The sequence below is a fragment of the Syzygium oleosum genome, unplaced genomic scaffold, assembly GCF_021117445.2.
Source record: "Syzygium oleosum isolate NSW1041296 unplaced genomic scaffold, Sole_v2.1 Sole_v2.19, whole genome shotgun sequence".
NCBI lineage: Eukaryota > Viridiplantae > Streptophyta > Magnoliopsida > Myrtales > Myrtaceae > Syzygium > Syzygium oleosum.
In genome coordinates, this window is record NW_026607503.1 from 968,886 (window position 1) to 992,954 (window position 24,069).

General features: G+C 41.4%; 1 protein-coding gene and 1 pseudogene across 1 annotated transcript; one reads left to right on the top strand and one right to left on the bottom strand.

Moving 5' to 3' along the window:
* Positions 1-1,939: 1,939 nt before the first annotated feature.
* On the top strand, positions 1,940-2,566 carry LOC130140539 (uncharacterized). The gene has a single exon (XM_056320168.1). It carries the CDS (start codon positions 1,940-1,942, stop codon positions 2,564-2,566), a length of 627 nt encoding a protein of 208 aa, XP_056176143.1.
* Positions 2,567-18,421: 15,855 nt separating this feature from the next.
* LOC115663260 (UDP-glucose iridoid glucosyltransferase-like) lies at positions 18,422-21,601 on the bottom strand (annotated as a pseudogene).
* Between the last annotated feature and the right edge of the window lie 2,468 nt (positions 21,602-24,069).

The following is a 24,069-nucleotide window of genomic DNA, read 5'->3' on the forward strand; positions in this document are numbered from 1 at the left end:
AATGGGCACTTTGGGTACCAAATTGAGACTAAATGGGCACTTTGGGTATCAATTTGGGACTATGTCCACTTTGGGTACCAAATTGAGACTGAATGGGCACTTTGAGTACCAAATTGAGACTGAATGGACACTTTGGGTACCAATTTGGGACTATGTCCACTTTGGGTACCAAATTGAGAAAAAGGCCCCACTTTGGGTACCAAAATGAAATTTTCCCAAATAATGATGAGCTTTTTAGGCTATGATAGACATTTTTAGCCATCATGACCTATCTAACCTACTCCCCTCTAGTTTATTCTTTTCTTTTCTTTTCTTTTCTTTCTCCCTCACTCTCTCTCTCTCACACCATTTTTCCTCTCTCCCCTTTGGCCGACCTTCTCTTTTCCTCCTCCTCTTCTTGCGCGCTCGGCCATCACGCCACGCCGGAAACCGCCACCCGTCACCGCCCGTCCAGTCGTCCTCGCCGTCGTGACCTCGTCACCGCCACCACACACTCTCTCTCTCTCTCTCTCTCTCTCTCTCTCTCTCTCTCTCTCTCTCTCTCTCTCTCTCTCTCTCTCTCTCTCTCCTCCTTGCCGTGCACGCATGCGGCCGTGATCAGCCAACCGGAGCCGCCGCCGTCGCCGTCCGTCCGCTGTTCGCTCGAGACCGCCGTGCGATCACTGGCTTGCTGCCCCTTTTTCTTACTTGATCTTGCATAGGACCTTGAGAAAGTGACATTCTAAACCTTGCTTAGGATAGCGGGTATTAACGAACTAGTTTAGGTGCGATTTTGTGGAGATTAGGGGTTGTTTGAGTGCTAACTTATTAGACGGATTATGGATGGATTTATAGACGACTTTGTGGTTATTTAGAGACCAAATAGGGGTTGATTATGGTGGATTTATATGCTGGAAAATGTGGTTGAATATGGTGAGTATATAGTTTGATTTGTGAACTACACGTGTTGGAATATTGTGCCGGTGTCGTGGTTGATTTATGCTACCTTCGTGGCTGACTTTATTGCTTGAAAAATGAGTGCAATATGTTGAGTTGTGGGCTGTGATCGTTGGCTTAGTTATAGCTTAGTATGCTTGGTGAAATGTGATATGAATGGTTGACATTTGGATCTCGTTAGCGTGAGCGTGGGCTGATTTGAATTAGCTGGAGATTGAGCATGTTGTATGACGTTTGAACATGTGATATGCGTGAGGAATTGATGTGTACGCGATGTGCGAGTGATCACTAAAAAGCCCTGAGGCGTTTTACATGGGGTCAAGATAAAATATGGTGTGCTAGTGTGCTCGTGTAGTCACTTAATCCCTGAGGCGTTTTACGCGGGGAATTGAACCCGTCCTGAGGCGTGTTACACGGGACGATGCCCGGTTATACCGAAAAACCGCCAACTTGATGCGTTTTACGTGGGTTGTGCCGTAGGAGGAGATGTTGAGCCTGAGGCATTTTACGCGGGCAAGAGACATAAAGCCTGAGGCGTGTTACGCGGGCTGTAGAAGAGTTGTTGAGCTTGAGGCGTTTTGACGCGAGCCGTGGAATGAAAGTTGGACCTGAGGCGTGTTTACGCGGGTCGTGAATAATCTGGACACGTGTGCTTGAGTGCATTGATAAATGCGAGGTGTTGAGCTTGAGATTGAAAATGCCCGGATTATCATAAGTGCATGAGCATATATTGACGGTGTCTTGGGATTGATTGTATGCTTGTGATGATTGGCATATTGTTATGATTGGACTAACGTGCAAGGTTTGTGCGTGAGCCGAGGCAAGGTAAGTATGCCGTGGTTGATATAGCTTGCTGATTGAATGATTTTAGTGATTGAATGATTTTAGTGCTTGAATTAGTTTGAAGTTACGTGTTAGCCTAGGTGGGGTTTAGGGTGTTCGCTTATTGAGAAGTATTCTCATGGTTGTTTAACCAAACCATTTCAGACCCCCGACCTGGACCATGAACACTCTCCCGCAACGTTTTGGGATACCGGTGCACTCCGAGCACTCGGTAGTCGAGCACCCGGTAGGTGAGAACCAGGCTTGCATTAAGCGTACTACGGTGGTTTGGGTAGATGTAGGTGAACCCCAGTTGCAATCCAATAAGTTCACAGAATGGTGTTTCCGAGCTGGTTTTAATGAGTTTGAACCCGTTCGGAGTTTTGATGTCCCGCATGATGGAGTCGGAGATTGGGATCCGTCGGCCGTTCCTCCTCCTGATGGTGAGCTGACTAGTGCTGAGACGGGCCCTGTGAAGTCAGGCCCTGCACCTGCACCTGCACCTGTACCTGCACCTGCACCCATGGACCCTGAGCCTATGGAGGTCGAGCCCGACCTAGAACCCGAGGAGTCACACCAGGAGGCGGTCCCTGTGGAGCCGGAGGTTGAGCATGAGCTGACTGAAGAGTTTGAAGACCCCAAAGGAAAGTACGAGGAGCCTAAAGAAGAGTTTGAAGAAGAGCCTGAAGAAGAAGAACTCGAGGAAGAACCGCCGATTGAGGTCCCATCAGAGTCGGGATCCGAGGATAACCCGATTGAGATTAAGGCTGACCCCGAGTGGACACCTTCTAGGTCTCATAGGGGTTAGTAAGGGCTAGTTGTTAGAACCATTTTGAGAATGCTCCATTTTTGGTATAGAAGTTAACCTACTCAAACCACTTGCCCCTTTTTTTATGATAGTGCTTGCTAACCTTGTAAGCCTGGTCTGTTTTGTAAAAATGGATATTGTATGTATGTCTCGTGTTATTGAAAGTTGTTCGTTTGGTTATGTGGTTGTTCGCCCTGTTACCCCTCTTCTAATTCTTATCCGAGTGTTATACTTGTTTCCGCTTGTGTTTGAGCTCTGATGATTTGGGGTTGGGTCGGCGACGAGCCTGAGACGTCGCATTCAATTGGACCAACTTAGGGGTGTCGCGCGCTCGTTGGGGTTCGGGTCGTGACACCATTAATGGGATTTGAAATATCACCAAAATAGCTATTGTCACAAGTTCTAACTTCTAAGTTTAGTACACTCATTAGCCGATCTTCGTACATGTTAACGTTAGCGGGCTGCGATAAATTGATCATCTTTTCCCGCAGTCTCAACTTTGGAAATTTCTCTGGAGTTGAGATTCTTGAATACTAATTGCGCTCAGCAGCTCGCATCACTAGTCCATATTGACATATTTTGAGTTTGGCCTGTAATGTTCATTTTCTTCAACTCGCTAAACAGTACTTCAACAGGGATCTTTGTGTTTTCGTAAAATGCACTTGCTGCAAAGAGAAGGTAAGCATACTAGATCTTTGGGGCGACTCAGTTTCCAGAAGACGAAACACTTGATATCCGTTGGCCTAGCTGTCTGAACAAGCCATTTCCTCTTCCTTCAAAGTAGAAGGCATGGAAGTGAATATCAACAATACCACACATGCTGAAACTGAGTGAGAAAGATCGTATTCTCGTCTTTATTTCGAGCAATCCGACTAGGAAGGAAGAAAGAATGTCTATAGCTTACGAAATAGGAATAAAAGGAGTATCTCTTTTTGAACTAGTTGGAATATTCAAATCTTGAAATAGTTACTATGATCTCGTAGAAGCAATACATGCTAAGCTGCACTTGACTCTTCAGATCCTATGTCGAAAGATCCCGTTCCAGGCGCCTATCCCATGAGATGCGAGGACTTGCCACTTTTCCTGGCTATCTAGAACCCATGTTGGAGTTGTTGAGGAAAACTCCTATTAATTTTGAAGTTGACAAAACCTTCTATGTTATTGTAAATCTGATACTTATTCTGAACTATTCCAGGTCTGTATATTCGGAAGCTCGAAGAAAGTTATTCGAGACTTTACAATCGTCAAGTATATTTCGAAGACCCACATAATCGCAGCTTCGAGATTCGAAGCGAAGTTATTCGGATGCGAGATGCGAAGTTATTCGAGATGCGGATGCGAGGCACGAAGAAATTATTTGACGAAGAAATTCGTCGACGCGAAGAAATTATTCGGACGCAGAAATTCTTAGACGCTGACGCAGGAGTTCTTCGATGCGACGCGAGAATATCTTCGACGCAGAATTCGAACGTAACACAACAGCTAGTGATCCGGCATGGATTTCACTGAAGGAATGTTCGATTGTCTCAATCGAATCAAAGCGATTGACAATCAAACATCATGACAAGAATGCATTACAACGGACAAAGTTCTACTTATGGAAACCAAGATTCGATTGTATGGGCGACCAGAATCGGCGGATTCGAGAATCGTCAACCAACGGCTACTCAATCCTTACTATACAAATCTGTCCAAGGTAAAGATTGGAAGATGATCCTCGAAAGCTGTCCAACGGCTAGTTTGGAAGCGAGAGGAATATTTAAGGAGATCAACGAGCAACGGAAGGGAGTACGTAATCAAGAATCAACAAGTCCAAAGTCGAGCTTAATCCAATCATTTTTCTCTTGTCATTCTGAGCCAAATATTAAGATCTTGAGGAACACTTTGTAAGAGTGATTGTGTGAGATAGAGAGTCCTATCATACACAAGAGTGTAAACACTCGAAGTTGTAACTCCTCTTGATTACATAGTGAAATCCGCCGGTAGGTCGTAAGCGTGGGAGAGTGGACGTAGGCTTGCTATAAGCCGAACCACTATAAACTTGTGTGCGATTCTCTATCCCTTATCTCTTACTTTACATTACGCACATCAAGAGCACGATCTATATAATCTGTCTTGAATCTGAATTTTATTCGGACTCTTACGTGATTTATTTTGTTTCCGCATAAATTACTAAAAATTGTTTTAGATCACCTATTCACCCCCCTCTAGGTGATCCTTGCTAGCTACATCAATTGGTATCAAAGCGGGTTGCTCGGTTATTGAAGTGTTTTACTTCTGAGCTAACGATCTATATGGCTAGCTATGGTGCTCCAGGGCTCATTGAAGGACAGAGCAACAACAGACCACCATATTTCGATGGCAAGGAATATAGTGTCTGGAAGAATAAGATGAAGGCATTCATAAAGTCAATTGACCACATGCAATGGGATGTCATCATCAGAGGTGTCAATCCAAAGTCTTCTGATTCAAAAGAAAAGGCAGATGCAAGCAAAGCAGCAGATCCTCCATTATCTCAAACTGAGATATCCAAAAGAGAAACCTTAGACTCCAAAGCTATTTATTCTCTTTATTGTGCCTTATCACCTATTGAATATAAAAAAATTGCTGCTTGTGAATCAGCTAAGGAAATCTGGGATACTCTCCTTATTACTTATGAAGGAACAGATCGAGCCAAGGAAACTCAAATTAATCTTCTGCTTGGTCAATATGAATCTTTCAAAATGAAGCCTGGAGAATCAATTGCTGATTTATATGACGGGTTTATCGATATAGTAAACGGTCTTGCTTATCAAGGACAACCGGTTCCGGATGCACGAAAGTCAACAAACTTCAGAGGACCGACAAATCGGTGGGACAACATCAAAACATCTCTTCGAGAGACACAAAGGATCAAGCCTCTATCAGTGAATGAGTTAATTGGAACTCTTCAATCATATGAGACTGAGAAACGAAATGAGGAGATTGAATCCAAAGGTAATAAATCAATTGCGTTGAAGACTAACATTGATTTCTGAAGATGAAGACGTTGATGATGAAGAACTAGCTCTATTTATAAAGAAGTATAAGAAAATGAAGATCAAAGGAAGAAACCTCAGGGGAAAGAAGCCTTTTGAAAAGAAGAAATCTTTCGATGAGACAGAAAGATCGAAGGATGTTATATGCTTTCACTGTAAGAAACGTGGACATTTCAAGCCAAATTGTCCACTTCTGAAAAAGAAGACCAAGTTTGAGAAAGCAAAGAAGGCCTTAAAAGCAGAAACCTGGAGTGACACAGAATGTGAAGACAGTGATGAAGATTTCTGTCTAATGGCTAAGTCAGACTCAGACTCAGATTCAGATTCTGATCCCAAAGTGGAAATTGAGGTAAAACATTCTGACATGCCTATTGAGGTATCAAATTACATTGATGAATTATGCTTTGAATTCAAGACTGCTCTTAAATGCATCTCTTCTTTGAAAAAGGAAAATTCATCACTGAGGCAACAGGATGTTTCACAAAAAGAAAAAATCGATTTCCTTCAAAAAGAATTTCATCAAGTCAAGGAAAGTCGAGATTTTCTTTCCAAAGAAAATGCAGTTTTGAAAAAGCAAGTTTCAGAAATTACTTCCAAATTTTCAAAGGGATCAGAAACCTTGAAGCATATCCTTTCTATCCAAATTCCTTACTACAACAAATCTGGTCTCGGATTTGTGAAGGAAAGTGATAGCTTGATTGATTTTCCAAAGGTCAAGGAGAGATTAAAACAAAGACCTCCTCGACAAGCTTATAAAAATCATTTCAAAAGGAATTTTGTAAAACCTGTTGGTCGAAGTGCACTCAAGTGCTCAAAATGTGGAGATCCACAACATTTTGAGAATGAATGTCCTAAGGTCTGGAGACCTGTTAGAAGAGATTTTGTTAAGACAGCCTATACTAATGTTCAAGGACCCAAACAAATTTGGGTACCAAAGAAAACTTGAGATGTTTGTGTTCTTTGCGAGGTTACCACAAAAGAAAAAGGAAGTGGTACCTAGACGGTGGATGCTCTAGACATATGACGGGAGATCCAAGTATATTCGTTGATCTACACAATCTGAATGGTGGAAAAGTATCCTTTGGAGGAAATACCAAAGGAAAAATCGTTGGCAAAGGAACAGTTGAAATTGGAGGACTTACAATCAATGATGTCTCGTTGGTAAAAGGACTCAACTACAACTTGATAAGCATAAGCCAACTATGTGACACAGGTTTCAGAATCAACTTTCAAGAAGATACATGCTCAGGGACAAGCAAAGATTCTTCTCAAACATTTACAGGGAGAAGACATGGCAATATCTATCTTCTAGATGTCAATCCAAAATCCACTCATTGCTTGATCTCAATCAAAGAGGATGAAGATCTATGGCATAGAAGACTGGGGCATATCAGTATGAAACAAATCTCAAAGATCTCAAACAAGAAACTGGTTCGAGGTCTACCAGATTTGAAATACAAGAAAACAGAGTTATGCAATGCCTGCACTCTAGGAAAACAAGTAAGAAGTTCTTTCAAGTCTATACATCATGTTTCCACTGATCGTGCTTTGCAGCTTCTTCATATGGACCTATTTGGACCAACCAGAACACAAAGTATTGGTGGTAAGAAATATTGTTTAGTCATTGTTGATGACTTCACAAGATTTACTTGGGTGTTCTTTCTTACTCATAAAAATGAAGCATTTTCATATTTTTCAAAATTTGCAAAAAGAGTTCAGAATGAAATGGGCTATTCCATTTCCTGCATTAAAACTGATCATGGGGGAGAATTTGAAAATCAAAGTTTTTCAGATTTTTGTGAGGAAAATGGCTTTCAACACAATTTTTCTACTCCTTACACACCAGAACAAAATGGTGTTGTGGAAAGGAAAAATCGCTCTTTGCAAGAAATGGCAAGAACTTTGCTGATTGAAAGCAAAATTCCTTTTATTTCGGGCGGATGCAGTTTTACAAAGATGCTATATCATTAATGAGCTTTTCTCGGACCCATTCTTGAGAAAACCCCCTATGAGCTTTACAAAGGTAGAAAGCCCAACATTTCATATTTTAGAGTGTTTGGTTGTAAATGCTATATCCTGAAAAATCCAAATGACCGCACTGGAAAGTTTGATGAGAAAGCAGATGAAGGATTTTTCCTTGGATACTCAACTTCAAGTAAAGCATACAGAGTCTACAACAAGAACTCTCAGACTGTTGAAGAATCAATGAATGTGAGGTTTGAAGAAAACATTCAGACTCACAGAGATGAATCTGAACCATCTCCCAATATTCAAGAATCATCAGAAGCATCAGAAGGCAAAGAAGATATAATACAGACTCAAACAGAAAGTTCAGAGTCTGCAGAATTTCAGAAGGAAAAATATGACAAAAACTGGAAACATAAATCCAGTCATCCGAAGAACCTCGTTATTGGAGAAATAGAAGATGGTATCAAGACAAGATCCAAACACAAAGAGAACATCAGCAACTTGGCTTTGATATCAAAAATAGAGCCAAAAGAAGTTGGTGAAGCTTTATCGGATGAAATTGGATCGATGCTATGCGGGAGGAACTTCGCGATTCGGAATCAATAAAGTATGGGAGCTTGTGCCAAGACCCAAAAATCATCCAGTAATTGGAACAAAATGGGTATTCAGAAACAAACTGGATGACAAAGGGAAAGTTACAAGAAACAAAGCAAGACTGGTTGCAAAAGGCTATTCTCAAGAAGAAGGCATAGACTATGATGAAACATATGCACCAGTTGCAAGGTTAGAAGCCATTCGGCTACTACTAGCTTATGCTTGTTTCCATAACTTTAAATTATTTCAGATGGACGTGAAAAGTGCCTTTCTGAATGGATATATCAAAGAAGAAGTATATGTGGAACAACCACCTGGTTTCGAAGAACCAAGAAAGAGTGATCATGTCTACGGACTCAAGAAGGCTCTTTACTGATCGAAACAAGCACCAAGAGCTTGGTATGAAAGGTTAAGTAACTTCCTTCGCAAAATGGTTTTACCAAAGGTAAAGTTGATACAACTTTATTTGTTAAGAAAAAGGGTAAGGATTTCTTAATTGTTCAAATTTATGTTGATGATATAATCTTTGGATCTTCTAACGAATTGCTATGCAAGGAATTCTCAAAGAATATGCAGAATGAATTCGAGATGAGTATGATGGGAGAATTATCATTCTTTCTTGGCCTTCAAGTGAAACAAACCAAAGATGGTACATTCATTTGCCAAGAGAAGTATGCAAAGGAGATTATCAAGAAATTTGGATTACAGAATTGCAAGAAGACAGACATTCCCATGTCTCATTCATCCAAACTGGACAAAGATGAAAATGGTAAAAAGGTTGATCAGAAGGTATATAGAAGCATGATAGGCTCTTTATTATATCTAACTGCATCTAGACCTGACATTCTTTTTAGTGTCTGTATGTGTGCAAGATTTCAATCAGACCCAAGGGAATCTCATTTCTCTGCAGTAAAAAGAATAATCAAATACATTGGAACATATCCAATGTTAGGTCTTTGGTATTCCAAAGATTCAGATTTTACTCTTACTGGATATTCTGATGCTGATTTAGCTGGATGTAAAGTGGACAGGAAAAGTACTTCCGGTACATGTCAACTGTTTGGGAATATGTTGGTATCTTGGTACTCAAAGAAGCAGAGTACAGTTGCACTTTCTACAGCAGAAGCAGAATATGTAGCATTGGGAAGTTGCTGTGCACAGATTCTGTGGATGAAGCAGCAATTACAAGACTTTGATATTGAAGAATCAAGTGTTGCAATCAAATGTGACAACACAAGTGCAATCAATTTGACAAAGAACCCAATTCTTCATTCTCGTGCTAAGCATATTGAAATCAAGCATCACTTTATTCGAGATCATGTTCAAAATGGTGATGTAAATATTCAATTTATTGATTCTAAGAATCAATTAGCTGATATATTTACAAAACCTCTTGATAAATCTTCATTTGAATTCATCAGAGAAAAACTGTGCATTACTTATCCATTTTCTTGAAGTGTTTTGATAGACAGGAAATTGTTCAGACTCAAGTATTCTCAGTCTGAACATTTTTCAGACTCACGAAAACAGGTACGTTCCTTATTCAAATTTTGGCGAGTATAAAATTGACATTTTTGGCAGGATACTTGTATAATTCGTTATACTTGGAAGCAAATCAGGTATGCATTCTACTTTATCTGCTAAAATCTGCCTAATATATTGATATGTTTGGTTAAGTTTTAGAGAGAATATTTTCTTCCTACTTGTTTTGGGATATCTCTTAATTTCTAAAAGTACTTTTCTCCTTCCAAAAGGTTATCAACTTCCTTTTTAAGCCCGTCCTTCTCTTTTTCCAAACCCTACCAGTACGATCTTTTTCTCTCAAAAACCTTCCGATATACAGAGACTCTCCTCTTCTTCTTCCAAAAGATCGAAACTTTCGTCTTCAAAGGTGATCATAATGCCGGTCAAGATGGTGGCCCACAGAAGATCTTCTCGTATTCTTAATCAAGACTCAAAATCTACCGCAGCGGCGGAATTTTTAGAAGTTTCAGACTCAGAATCCGATCATCATGTCAACCCTTCTGAAGCGTCAACCCCTCAGCGTTCGTCTCCACCGAAATCGTCTGGTAAAACTGATTTTCGGTTCATAAACATTAAACGTGTGTGGGAGAATTATCAAAGGCTGAAAAGGAATAATGCCTCTGAGTCAGCTCTTCGTGCTTGTCTGAAAGACAACAATCTTCGCTCTGAAACTCACCTTGCGAAAATCTATTCTGAATACTGCACTAAATCAGGGCAAGTTCCAACCAGCACTACTCCACAAGAAACTTCTTCCAGAAAGGGCAAAGAAAAAGTTGGAGAAGCTTCAACTCCATCTGAAAAGAAATCGGTTCATGTAAGCCCTAAGACATCTAGTGCGTCAAAATTTGTTGTTCCGGATGATGATGCACGATTTTTTGAGAATTTTGAGATGAAAGTTGGAATAGCATCTGGCTTGCCTGGAACAGGAGGCTTATTCAGAAGCACTGCGCATCAGATGTATTACAGGCTGTTACTTGATAGAGGAGTAATGAACAATAGAACTGTGGATTTCGAGTATTTGGAGAAGGCTGGAATTTCTGTACAGAACCTGTTTGAAAAACTAGGGGTTTATGAATTTTGCCTTCAATCTGCCAACACTTATGCTGAATTGACTGCCTACTTTTATTCGAATCTTTCAATTCTGTCACCAAACTGGTTACAGTTTACTATTGGTGACAAGAAAGTTGATTTAAAGGCGCATGAGTTGGCAAGGATAATTGGAGCCACACACTCCACTTTTACACCATTGGCAGTAAGTCTTGAAGAGGCTTCTCAGCTAGTTTCTGAAAATCCAAATTTTGCTCAAGGATCAAAAAGACATCTCTCCTATTCTGACTTATCAAGACGATCGGTGATCCTGCATAAGATCATCATCAACTGTTTAAAGCCAAAGGATGCCTCAAAAACTGACCTTTCGAAATCAGAGATCAAGCTCATTTGGGCTATCTTGACAGGTCAATCCTTCTCTCTTCCTCACCTCATAATATTCCATATGTACAGAGCATTGCAGAAAGATAAGGGTCATCTGCCATATGGAGCTTTGGTCACTCGTATCTTCATGTATCTCAATTTATCTATTCCTGGTGAGTTGCGAGAAACTATGCTTCCCCTTATGTTTGTTGGAGAAAAAATGCTCTCCAAAATGAAGAAATTTGAAGATATCAGGGACATAGTAAAAAGGAAAGAGGCTCAACAGTCAGAGGCCAAATCTGTTGGCAAGAAAGTTCAGAAAGAAAAGGAGCAAAGGAAAAGAACTAGTTCAGCAAGCAAGCAAACTGATTCTCCAACCCCAATCAAAGTGTACAGAAAGAAAAGAAAAACTCTTCTGCATGATGAAAATGATGAAGCAGAAGCAGCACACTTTGAATCAGGTCACACTGCAGAACCAGAACATGTTCCTGAACCAGTTCCAAATGTTTCAGAACCAATTCATGAAGAGCATGTTTCTGAAGAACAATCACCTGTTCAGGGGGAGATTCCACCGGAATCCCTGCAGTGGTACAATCGATCTGAAAAAGCTAATGACCAAGGTCGCATTCGAAAATCGAACATCCTTTCGATTCTCGCTCGAGATAAAGGACAAGCAGGCTGCTCTAGAGCAAAATTTGCAGAACCTACAGAAAATTGTTGAGGAAAACACCAAGGCTCAACAACTTCAAGCAGCAGCAGACAAAGCGGAATTAGAAGGAGCCATTGCTATGTGCTCATCCAGCATGGATAAAGCCATAGGTCAATGCAGTTCGAAGATTGAGGAGGCTGTCTCAATATTGGAAAATTTTCAACTGATTCGTACTCCTAAAAAATAGCCTGTTTTTCAACATTTCTCTCTATTTTTTTCAATTGGTCTGTAATATTTCTCCTACTTATTGTTAGACTGATTGATTACTTAATATCAATGCATTATTCTATCTATTACTATTCTTTTTGTTGATGACAAAAAGGGGGAGAAATCATATTGCAGATTTACAGGTTATTCTCAAAGGAAGAAAGACACAGATATCAACAGAGTTTGCTATTTCAATCTGTGTTTATTGAGCTTAATATGTTTAAAATAATTCAATCTGCAAAGAAAGTTTTGTCACCATCAAAAAGGGGGAGATTGTTGAGGAAAACTCCTATTAATTTTGAAGTTGACAAAACCTTCTATGTTATTGTAAATCTGATACTTATTCTGAACTATTCCAGGTCTGTATATTCTGGAAGCTCAGAAGAAAGTTATTCAGACTTTACAATCTGTCAAATATATTTCGAAGACCCACATAATCGCATTCGAGATTGAAGCGAAGTTATTCGAGATGCGATGCGAGGTTATTCGAGATGCGAGATGCGAGACGAAGAAATTATTCGACGAAGAAATTCGTCGGACGCGAAGAAATTATTCGACGCAGAAATTCTTCGGACGCGACGCAGGAGTTCTTCGATGCGGAGCCGAGAATATCTTCGACGCTTGAATTGAACGTAACACAACAGCTAGTGATCGGCATGGATTTCACGAAGGAATGTTCGATTGTCTCAATCGAATCAAAGCGATTGACAATCAAACATCATGACAAGAATGCATTACAACGGACAAAGTTCTACTTATGGAAACCAAGATTCGATTGTATGGGCGACCGGAATCGGCGGGATTCGAGAATCTGTCAACCAACGGCTACTCAATCCTTACTATACAAATCTGTCCAAGGTAAAGATTGGAAGATGATCCTCGAAAGCTGTCCAACGGCTAGTTTGGAAGCAGAGGAATATTTAAGGAGATCAACGAGCAGCAGAAGGGAGTACAGAATCAAGAATCAACAAGTCCAAAGTCTGAGCTTAATCCAATCATTTTTCTCTTGTCATTCTGAGCCAAATATTAAGATCTTGAGGAACACTTTGTAAGAGTGATTGTGTGAGATAGAGAGTCCTATCATACACAAGAGTGTAAACACTCAGAAGTTGTAACTCCTCTTGATTACATAGTGAAATCCAGCCAGTAGGCTGTAAGCGTGGGAGAGTGGACGTAGGCTTGCTATAAGCCGAACCACTATAAACTTGTGTGCAGATTCTCTATCCCTTATCTCTTACTTTACATTCTGCACATCAAGAGCACAGTCTATATAATCTGTCTTGAATCTGAATTTTATTCAGACTCTTCTGTGATTTATTTTGTTTCCGCATAAATTACTAAAAATTGTTTTAGATCACCTATTCACCCCCCTCTAGGTGATCCTTGCTAGCTACATCAGGAGTTAATAGCTATGGTGATCGATATCGAGGCATCTTCAGCCGTTCTTCGAAAGGTGACGGCCGACCAGTGACCGGTAGGAGAGAGAAATATGGGTTAGGGTTTGCGGTTTCTTTATGGGGGAAGGCAAAATTGCAGTCTCTGTAAATAAGTCGCGTTGTGAGAATGTAAATTGATATGAAAGTGAAAACTCATGATCTAAGTTATAGGTTTTAAAACTAGGGATAACATTTAATATTGAGTGCAAATCTCATGATGTTTTTAGCAATTGTCCCTCTATAATTGTAAGTATCAATAGTCTCTCGAGATCGATCTCTTGTTGTACCTCATTGACCCAAGCTCATTTTTTTTATTGCAACTTTCTTATAAAATGTACCACACAAACACTTAGGAATATTTTATGAATTGCTGTCCATAGAGTATGACACTTTCTATACAATTTATAGCAAAAATTAACTCGAGCACGACAAGATGCGATGAGAGATCCGCCCCTCAAGAGATCATAGGATAGGGTGTTTATAAGGATCCTGGGGAATAGATGCGCAACGGCCGACGACCGCCGAATCAAATAAAGAGTAAATCTTGCCTATTGATAGTAATTGTTTTTAAATTTGTGTATCAGGACATTTTGTATAGGAGTTACGAAAAAGTTTAAGCAGTTAAGACTTGTTACAACTCTAGGGTCCATCAATCAGTGGCCGACGGAGCATAGCCCACTAAAAAATTCCATACAATAGAATCGAGAAAGTAAGAATCTGGTTACCAGCATTGGCTTGTCAAAGCGGGACAGTCATCAGTCAGCCCTCATTCTCAAGCCATTCGTTTCATAAGCTTAAAGAAAAGAGGAGTGAATTATGGTCCCTAGCGAGCACTACGGCTCTCCATTTTTCTCCGTTGAATTGAAGTGCAACAGAGAAAAGAGAGGTGCCAATCCACGAGTTTAAGGTTGTTAATATAGGATATTCGTAAACGTATTCCCCCTTTCTTCTGATTTCTGTTTTTACCGGGCTGGAAGAACAATCATCGGACATAATAGTAGGACATATTGATCAATCTCGAATGAGGCTGAGCAGATATCCACACAGCCCATTCACTAGACATGTCATTAAGCGTGTACATTGTCGCGATCTAAATTTCTCAGGCTAATGGATTATTAAGACTAAGCCTAACTCGGGCCCTCCCAAGCCCTACCAATTCGCAACTTAGAGTTTAAGTTTTTAATATGCAAAAATTTTCATGCTTGGAGTCGCCACTAATCTATTTGTGGTAGGTCGATTAAAAACCTAAATAAAACATAGGGAGATATGTTTTATTCCTACGAACCAGAGATTCTACGCTCGGGGACTTGATTACGCTAGATCTAATCTAATGCTTTTTCGATACCTTTTCTTTTCAAAAATGTTTATGCAGGCAGTCTGAATCCATTTTATTACCTAATCACTAACATGTGAGGTGTTCATGCGGGTGCGCAAATAACCAATTTAATACCCAAGAAAGCAATAAATAAATTGCAAGATTAGGAGAATGACGTACCTTAATGCAACGCAAGCATCTGCATTGTTAGTAGAAAATCATACAGACAATCCTACTATGATTTCTAATTAACAAAACAAGGCACTCGAGGTGTTCTTTAGGGTTTGCGCTTTATTAAAATGCAAACTAACCTATATGCAATGACGTGCAAAAATGACATGCGATTAATGCAACCTAGCATGCGAATTGTATGTCATGTGACGACGTGACCTAATTCTAATGACGGACAAATGATTTATTTTTGGTATTTTTCCAATGAAATTCGAAATTAAAAGATGCCTAAAACAACATGCAATTTAACAACTTCTTTTTTTTATATTTTTATTATTAAAATTCGAAATTAAAAGTTACTCAAGTTAAGAATGCAATCTATCATAATCTATCCTAAAGTAACTCATTCTTTTTGGGATTTTCATGGAAATTCGAAATCTTAAAATAACCTAAATAATCTATTAGGATTAGAATAACACCTAATTTAAACTAGGAAATAAATTATCTCAAGTCCTAATTTAAATTAAATAATTATCCTATCTTCTAGATACATTTAGGGTTCCCTAAACATGCAAAACTTCTAATTGAAATCCTAACTAACATATTTTTGGATTTTCTTTATTAAAAAAAATCAAACAAAGATAACAACCGCATTCAAATAATCCACGCAATCCGCAAGATTCTTCTTATCAAATTTGAATTAGGAAAAGAAATCAAATTAACAGTCATATCTATAGGGTTATAGATGTCATATCTATAGGGTTATAGATATCGACGGAAAACTGATTATTCGAATTTGGAAAGCGAATAAAATCTATTATCGTATCCAAGTGATTATGGATAAGATAACGATTTTCCGTATCGCCGCGTATCGTACCTTATGGATAAAGTCGGATAGTCATCTAGATAAGTTGCCAAATTAGGAACAATTCCTAATTTTGAGTGTTTTAGAATATTGCAGATAGAGCAAACAATGTCCCTAAGATTTAGCAATCCACCAAATATTCACTGAATATTCAAAATATTCAAACTAAGGCTGTGTTCGTTTGCGGAAAAATATTTTTCCGAAAAACATTTTCCGCGTTTTCCGGTGTTCGGGGGCGGAAAATGTTTTCCGTGGGAAAACATTTTCCTTCCCCACCCCCAAATCCTTCATTGTTTTGAGGAAAATGATTTCCTCTTTCCCCCAAAGTGAAGGCAAAATTGCCCATGGGAGGGAAAATGTTTTCCGTGGGAGAGGAAGTTGATCGCCGGTCACCGCCGTTGGCAGCCCGCCGCCGCCGCCGGTCGCCCACCGGTCGCCGGCCGCCCGCCGGCCGCCGCCGCCGCTGTCGCCGGCCGTCGCCGCCGCCCGGCCACCGCCGCGGTTGCCGGCGCGATCGCCGGTCGCCGGCGAAAAATATTTTTCGAAACTTTTTCATATTGATCGCCGAACACCGGAAAATTATGTTCCGGGAAAACATTTTTCAGGAAAATGACTTCCGGGAAAATATTTTCCAAAAGGAGAATATTTTCCGCCAAACGAACGAAGCCTAAGAATCTAAATATTTTGAAGATATACCGGATAGAGATCTTTATTTGATTTGCGGATTACTTTCCAAATTTGAACTCGGCTCAGGATCGCGGATTGGGACGGTGGCCAGCGGCACGGATGGGCGCGGCTCGACGATCAGCAGGCTTGGCGTGGCGTCAAACGGTGATGGCAGCGGCTGGCGCAATGCAGGGCTGGTTCGGCATGGCGACAGCACAGCAGCTCCGACGGTGTCGTGAAAGAACACAGAACAGCAACCATGCACGGTGGTGATGTTGTCCGCGAAAGGCACAAGGCGATGTTTGGCGTTTTCCGTGATGTGGAGAACATGTGTTGAGCCAGTGAAGTCTCACTTGCAGAGAAAAGACTCCTTTTTTGTTTTTCTCTGGCTTGTTTTTTTTTTCCTCTTCTCCACGCTCTCTGAACGTGTGGCCGTATGTGTACTGTGGCCAATCTCTCTCTCACCCAATTGTGGCCGTGCTGGAATTGTGTAGCCTCCCCCGTGAATGGATCTCTCTATCTTCGGTTCCTTCTATCGTGTGCTGAACGTTGATCAAGCGGAGGTCTGGCGCAGCGACGAGGGGACGGGCAATGGATCGGCAGCAGCAGCGGGAGCGCTGGTCGGGCTCGGATCAGCAGCGGCGGCGAGCACGGCGTAGGCACGAGCGACGAGGGCGCAGCGGTGGTTGCGCACGTACGCAGTGAACTCTCTCTCTCTTGCTCCTTGCTCTCGCTCTCTCTAGGAATTATGATCTCTGAAAATTATGAGAGCCCCCTTTTGATTGAGGAGTATAATCACATATTTATATCACAATCTAAGTTAATTGGCCGGGCTTCCTAGTCCTAATGGCTTAGGCTTAGGCTTTTATCCTTTAATTTTTATTTAATTCCAAATGGGCCGAATTAATTTGGGCATTTCTCTAATTAAGCTTGATGGGCTGATTTAAGCTCAAATTAAAACAACCAAAGCCTTTTAGACTTGTTAATTTTGGCCCCAAATCCCTTGAGTGAGCCGAGTGCTCGAGCTCGGTTTACGCGATGAATTTTCAGCTTACTCGCCACCGCCGGTCCGATACGGAATGCAACTAACCTATATGAACTTAAACTATATGCTATGCAATTTTAATATTATTTTTTTAGGGTTTAAAATTTAATCCCTAATTTTCTATGCAATTAATCACTAAATGGTCGATCGAAATTTAGGTGTCAACACACATGTCAAGCTTACACAGGTTTGTGTCATAAAAGAAACAACTCGTTTTCACACGAATGCTATCGTATCTTGATTGATACTTTCTATGAAATGTTTAGACAAGTTTGATGATACAATTGACAAGTTAGTCACAGCGACACAATACACTTCAGAATATTTACGCATTTTTTAACACATTTTACATGTCTAAACATATTTGACGAGTTTGTTCTAATAGTCCATATCTTAAACATGTCAAATGTGTCCTGTCATATTATAAGCGTGTCGTATTTAGGATTCAAAATTGTGACATAATAAATAATTATGTCATGTTATACACGAAAGGAGAAGTGAATTCGACCCATTCAGATCAGCTCCACTGGTTAGAGAGAAAAAAGAACATATTGCTTCAACTCAAACTTGCATATGACAAGCCAACAAATTTCTGTCATTGCATCAAGCATTATCTGTTATGTTCTGTTCTTCAATGCCAGAAGACCAAATCTTTGCACTTTCTGTGCTACACAAACTTCAATCCACGTACCCACCCATGGGTGGCTGCGTTGGTTTGCGCTCAGTTCCTTTCACGAGAGGTCCTGGGTTGGTTTGTGCCCAGTTCCTTTCACGAGAGGTCCTGGGTTCAAACTCGCCCATCAGTGATTTAAGTGGGGGGTCGTGGCGGTGGGATGCTGCGCTAGCCCCCCTCGAGGACTAGTCGGGCATCACCGCTGGTTTGAGCATTCGCTTGCCGGCCGCGCGGACACCTCGGTTATCAAAAAAAAAAAAAAACTTCAATCCACGCGGTGCTTTAGTAGCAAACAAATCTGTGCTGCTAGAACGATCTCAACAACTCAACTAGCTCGCTCAGATAATTGCAAGAAGATCCACCATCACCTATACTAACATCGCACTTGTGCTTCAAATCTAAGACCCTCTGCCTCATCTCTTCACCTTCCTTTTCCTTCATCAATATTCTAACAACTCTTCCTACTGCCCCTCTCTCTATCTCACCTCCAGTTCTAATCCTACCCTCCATTCATGAGTCAAGTACCTCGCATTCACCTTTTGGTCCCCAAAGCATGGTTGACATATCATCGGATCACCTTCACATATACTCTCCAAGGTGGAGTTCCATCCACAGTGGCTCCAAAACCCTCCCACCGCCTCATGAGCCAGTATTTTCTTCTGAGGTTCCCATTTCACAATGCATCCCCTGTCCTTAACATATTCTTTGAATTCTTCGTCCATTGACTCAATGCATTCCGAACCTGGAATTGAACCAGGCCTAATAACCCACAAGAGTGGCTCCTTGCTATTTGCCAGACCCCAAGCCATTTCAGACAATTGGTCTGGGCTCATATGTGCTATGCTTCCCAGACTCACATAAATAATTGAATTATGAGTTTGCTTGTCAAGCCATCGAATTCAACCAGTATCCTCTTGCAGTAAGCTAACAGCTGAGGTAGGAGCGAGTTTGTGTAGAGGGCCTTTTGGAAAAATTGGAACTTGGTACTGTTGGTGGAGCTGCACCAGAGGTGACTTTTCGAGGCAGTGAATCGTGCTGAATATAATGGCCGAAGATGATCTGACATTATGCATCAAGACTACCAACTCCAAGTAATGGTCCAAACTTCCAAAATTGGAGAGTGGTAGGTCTTTGAACCTGAGGGGCTGATGCAGGGGCACCGGAACCTGCAACATGGAACCTAATAGAACACAACACAAGGCAGTTATTAGTTAGCACAGCGACGAGTGAGCTAGAACCCATCAGCTTATATACTAAGCGGTTTGACAACACTCGGAATAAAAATCTGGCTTGGGTGTCAAACTTGGATGATGACATAGAAACTAGTGTTGAATAAAGCTAGGCATAGAAGAGACTCGTCGATCGGATCATGGACTACAGGGTCATGCTGAAGGTCACACGTACAGATTTTGAAATTGCAATCAATTTTCGGCAATACATCCATCCTCACAAACAAAATGGATTAAGAGCAAGATTCGCTGCAACCTTGATAATAATTAAGAAGGAAATAAGTGTAAATTAAATAAGAGAAAATGAGCACGTGCCTGGGACAGGGATGTGTTCTTGTGCCCTTAACTGGAGAAGAATCGGGCGAACTATGGTAGCAGCAGCACTACTTGTGTATAAAGTAATGCTAGGAATCTTCAAATCGCGGGCTACGGCTTCCGAGAAGTACAAGAGTGCATCGTAGATGATGCAGCAAATCTTGTCACCCGGCTCCATATGGTTTGTGCCCCGAGCTAGGCACTCCCTAAAGCTGGACTCACAGTTGACATTAAGCCTCAGCAAAACGGCTATCAGATCAGGGTTTCGAGCCTCTTCTTCAGACAAGCCGTCAGGTATGCATAAGAAGGTGAAATCGGGGTGAGAAGAAGAATCTGGACTGTTGAACTGTGCGTGAGCAATTGTGATGGAGAAGCCCTCGGACTTGAGGATGGTTGCCAGCTGAAGCATGGGAGGAGTGAGGTGGCCCTGGAATGGTGCTGGGACCAGGACCAATCTCTTGCGATTTCGTCCATCACTTTCCGTCTTCTCTATCTTTTTTTATATTCAGAAGTTATGCTAAGTTATGCTCTCAAACACAGAGGCTTGCTGATCCAGGCTGGTTTTACTCTCTTTGAAAATTTACACAAAAGAGAGATCATGGGACGGAGAGTGCGAAGGGACCCGGGTAATCAAGGACAAGTAAACAGGACACACCAGACGGTCAATTTGCGTAAGCTAGGAGTAATTGCACTTTTTAAAGGTTTGTTGTCAAGTTTGACACGCATTTAATGAAATATTTAAAGAAGCACTTGCTCTCTCTGTCTCCCTCCCCTCCTATTTTCTGCTTCTTGGCAGCTTTTCTGTAGAAAACATTGCATTTGCATAGGCCGGCCCCTGCACACGTCGCCATGGGGCCACACCTTTCAGCAATCGACACATGGCGCCACGTGGCGCAGTCAACCCTCTTCTCTTCTGTGGCTTGTGCTCATGAAAAAGTGCATAATACACTACACAGACTGCTGGCTAGGAAAATTCCAAATAAATCCTAAGGCTTGAAACGAAATGTGAGACTAGCGAGCCAGATCAAGAGCAAAAGCAAAGATCCACTCCAGCAATCAAACTTAACAGATAAAATGGGGCTGAAATTGCAACATTGAAGTTAAGCTTTTTTTATGTAGAACAAATAGTAAATGCTTATATGGAAACATTCGAGCGTCATAAAAGCGAGCGCTCCCGCCCTTGCCTTAAATGACAGGTCAATTTCAAATGATCATAACTTTTGATCCAGAAGAATTATGATGCGAACAACATATCAAATCAAAATCCTTGATTTCCGATCATTCAAAGCTAATCCTTGATTTCCAGGCCTTCGAAGATTTCGGACGTGATTTGCAAATTTCGAAACCTGTTTTGAAGACTTTCCCCTTTATCAATAATTCCTTCAAAGATTTCGGACGTGATTTGTAGATTTTGAAATGCGTTTTGAAGACTTTCCCCTTTATCAATATTGTTTTCCTTAATTATGTTATTTGATTTTAAATATTTGGTTGTTCCCCAAAAGGCGACCTCCCTATAAATAGGCGCCTAAGATATTGTAAATCGCACTTCAATATTCAGAATAAACGTTATCTTTTGGAAGCCCTGTCCAAGTCTATCTTCCTCTGCGCCATTTGATAGCCTATTACACGGACTGAGTTCAATCGATTTGCGGAGCAAACCGAACAGAGGTTTCAAGAATTACTTGTCGCCATCTAGCGTTTGTCCGCCAACCCCATACCTGGTAATCTTCCGGCAAACCGTGTTCAGGCCGCTCAAGTCCAGGAAGCAGCTATGGAACGTGGGGCAAATCCTTGACAGAGGCGACAAGCCTACGTCGAGGACTCCGAAGAAGAAGAAGAAGAAGAGTTCCTGGACGGGCTTGTCCGTGGAGTTCGTCAGAACATGGGACATCGACGAGACCCTGAGCAATATCAATTGAAGGTTGACCTCCCAACCTTCAATGGCAACTTGAATATTGAAGACTTTCTAGACTGGCTTTGGGAAGTTGAGAAATCCTTCGACGCCATGAAGATCGAAGAGGACCGCCAAGTAAAACTAGTGGCGTACAAGTTGAAGGGAGGCGTCTCAGCTTGGTGGGAGCAGACACAGCTGACCCGATGCCAACAAAGGAAAGCTCCCATCCAAACGTGGAATCGAATGAAACAAATGTTAAAGGTCTGGTTCCTACCAACCGATTATGAACAATTATTGTTTCAGCAATTCCAGAATTGTAAGCAGCTAAACTGAACAGTCCAAACCTACACAGAAGAGTTTCTTCGACTCTCCGCCTGCAACAACTTGGCTGAATCAAAGGCACAACAGACCGCCAAGTACATCAATGGCTTACGACTCAATATTCAAGATTGTGTTTCACTACACTGTTTGTTCTCTGTTGAGGATGCTCAAGAAATGGCCCGAAAGATCGAGATGCAACTGGAGAGAACTAGCCCCACTAATCGGGCTCATACTTATTTCGCGAGTGGATCATTTGGAAGGGGGAGACAACCAGATGTTCCAGAATCCTCCAACCAACAAACCAGCAATATGAATCGAACTTCAGGGATTAATGCTGGGGCGCCCAAGGAACCAGTTGCTGCAAACAACTGTAACACTAATCGGAATGCCTAGAATCCGTACGCTAAGCCACAACCAATTAGATGCTACAAGTGTAACGAACTGGGTCATCATTCAAGTGACTGCCCACGGCAGAAGATGGCCAATGTTGTCGATCACGATGACGAAATTTACGGAAATGAGTGGGTGAATGAAGAAGATGTGGAGGATGAAGAGGGTGAGCATGTCAAGTGCGTCGTTAGACGACTATTACTTGCCCAGCGAAAAGAGTATACCAAGCAAAACAGTCTTTTTCGTTCCCGTTGTACAGTCAACAGCAAAGTTTGCGATGTCATTATTGACAATGATAGTTGTGAGAACATTGTGTCCAAGGCCCTGGTGGACTACTTACAGCTAAAACATCCCTCCCCTTATTCAATCGGGTGGATTCAAAAAGGGACAGAACTCAAGGTAATGCAATTATGTCATTTACCTATTTCAATTGGATAGTCCTATAAGGACATTATTATATGTGATGTGGTAGAGATAGATGCATGCCATGTCTTGCTGGGACAACCGTGGCAGTATGATGTTGATATCACCCACCGAGCCCGAGAGAACAGCTACATCTTTGTGTGGGAAAAGACAAAGATTACTTTGAACACGCAGAGTTACACTCCCCAGGCCCCGAAGAAGCAAAGTGCGGGCATTATGCTAAACGTCCATAAATGTGAAGGGATATATATAATTGTGGAAAAAGATGATCAACGAGCTGTTATTCCCATTCGTGAGGCTCTTTAACCGTTGTTAAAAGCATTTAGTGATGTCATTCCGGAGGATCTACCTATCGAATTACCTCCCTTGAGAGATATCCAACATGAGATTAACTTTCTTCCAAGAGCGAGCTCGAAGGAGAACCAAATTTTACAAGACCAAGTGGGAGAACTCCTTCAAAAAGGCTTCTTGCACGAGAGCATGAGCCCTTGTGCAGTCCCCACACTCTTCACACCGAAGAAAGACGGGAGCATGTGTATGTGCATCGATTGCCGAGCAACTAATCGAATTACAGTCAAATACCGATTCCCAATCCCTCGCTTGGATGACATGCTCGACTGGCTTGCTGAATCAAAGGTCTTTACAAAGATTGATTTACGTAGTGGATACCACCAAGTCCGCATCCACCCCAGCGACGAATGGAAGATAGCCTTTAAAACAAGTGAAGGGTTGTACGAATGGCTTGTCATGATGTTTGGCCTCACCAATGCACCCAGCACCTTCATGCGTTTGATGACTCATGTTCTCAAACCTTTCATTGGCAAGTTTATGGCAGTCTATTTTGATGACATCCTCATATACAGTCCAGATGACTAACAGCATATGAAGCATCTAAAATATGTCTTGTCAACCTTGCAGAAGAACCAATTGTACATTAATATGAAAAAATGTAGCTTCATAACAAATCGACTCTTCTTCTTGGGGTATATTGTTGAAGCAGAAGACCTTCAAGTTGATGCACAAAAGGTAGCTGCCATTTGTGATTGGCTAGCTCCCCAGACCGTTAGGGAGGCATGTAGCTTCCACGGGCTCACGACATTCTACCGATGCTTTATCCGAAATTTTAGTACTATTATGGCCCCAATCACTGAATGTTTGAAGAAGGGAAAATTTTATTGTGGTGATGAAGCAGAAGCCAGCTTTGCTCTCATCAAAGAGAAACTTTCCATGGCACCAGTACTGATGCTCTCAGATTTTGAAAAGGTATTCGAACTGGACTGTGATGCTTCTGGAGTAGGCATTGGCGCTGTTCTCTCCTAGGAAGGTAAGCC

Bases quoted from the DNA above. Each gene is read 5' to 3' on its own strand.
- LOC130140539 (XM_056320168.1), top strand. From the start codon at position 1,940: ATGAACACTCTCCCGCAACGTTTTGGGATACCGGTGCACTCCGAGCAC.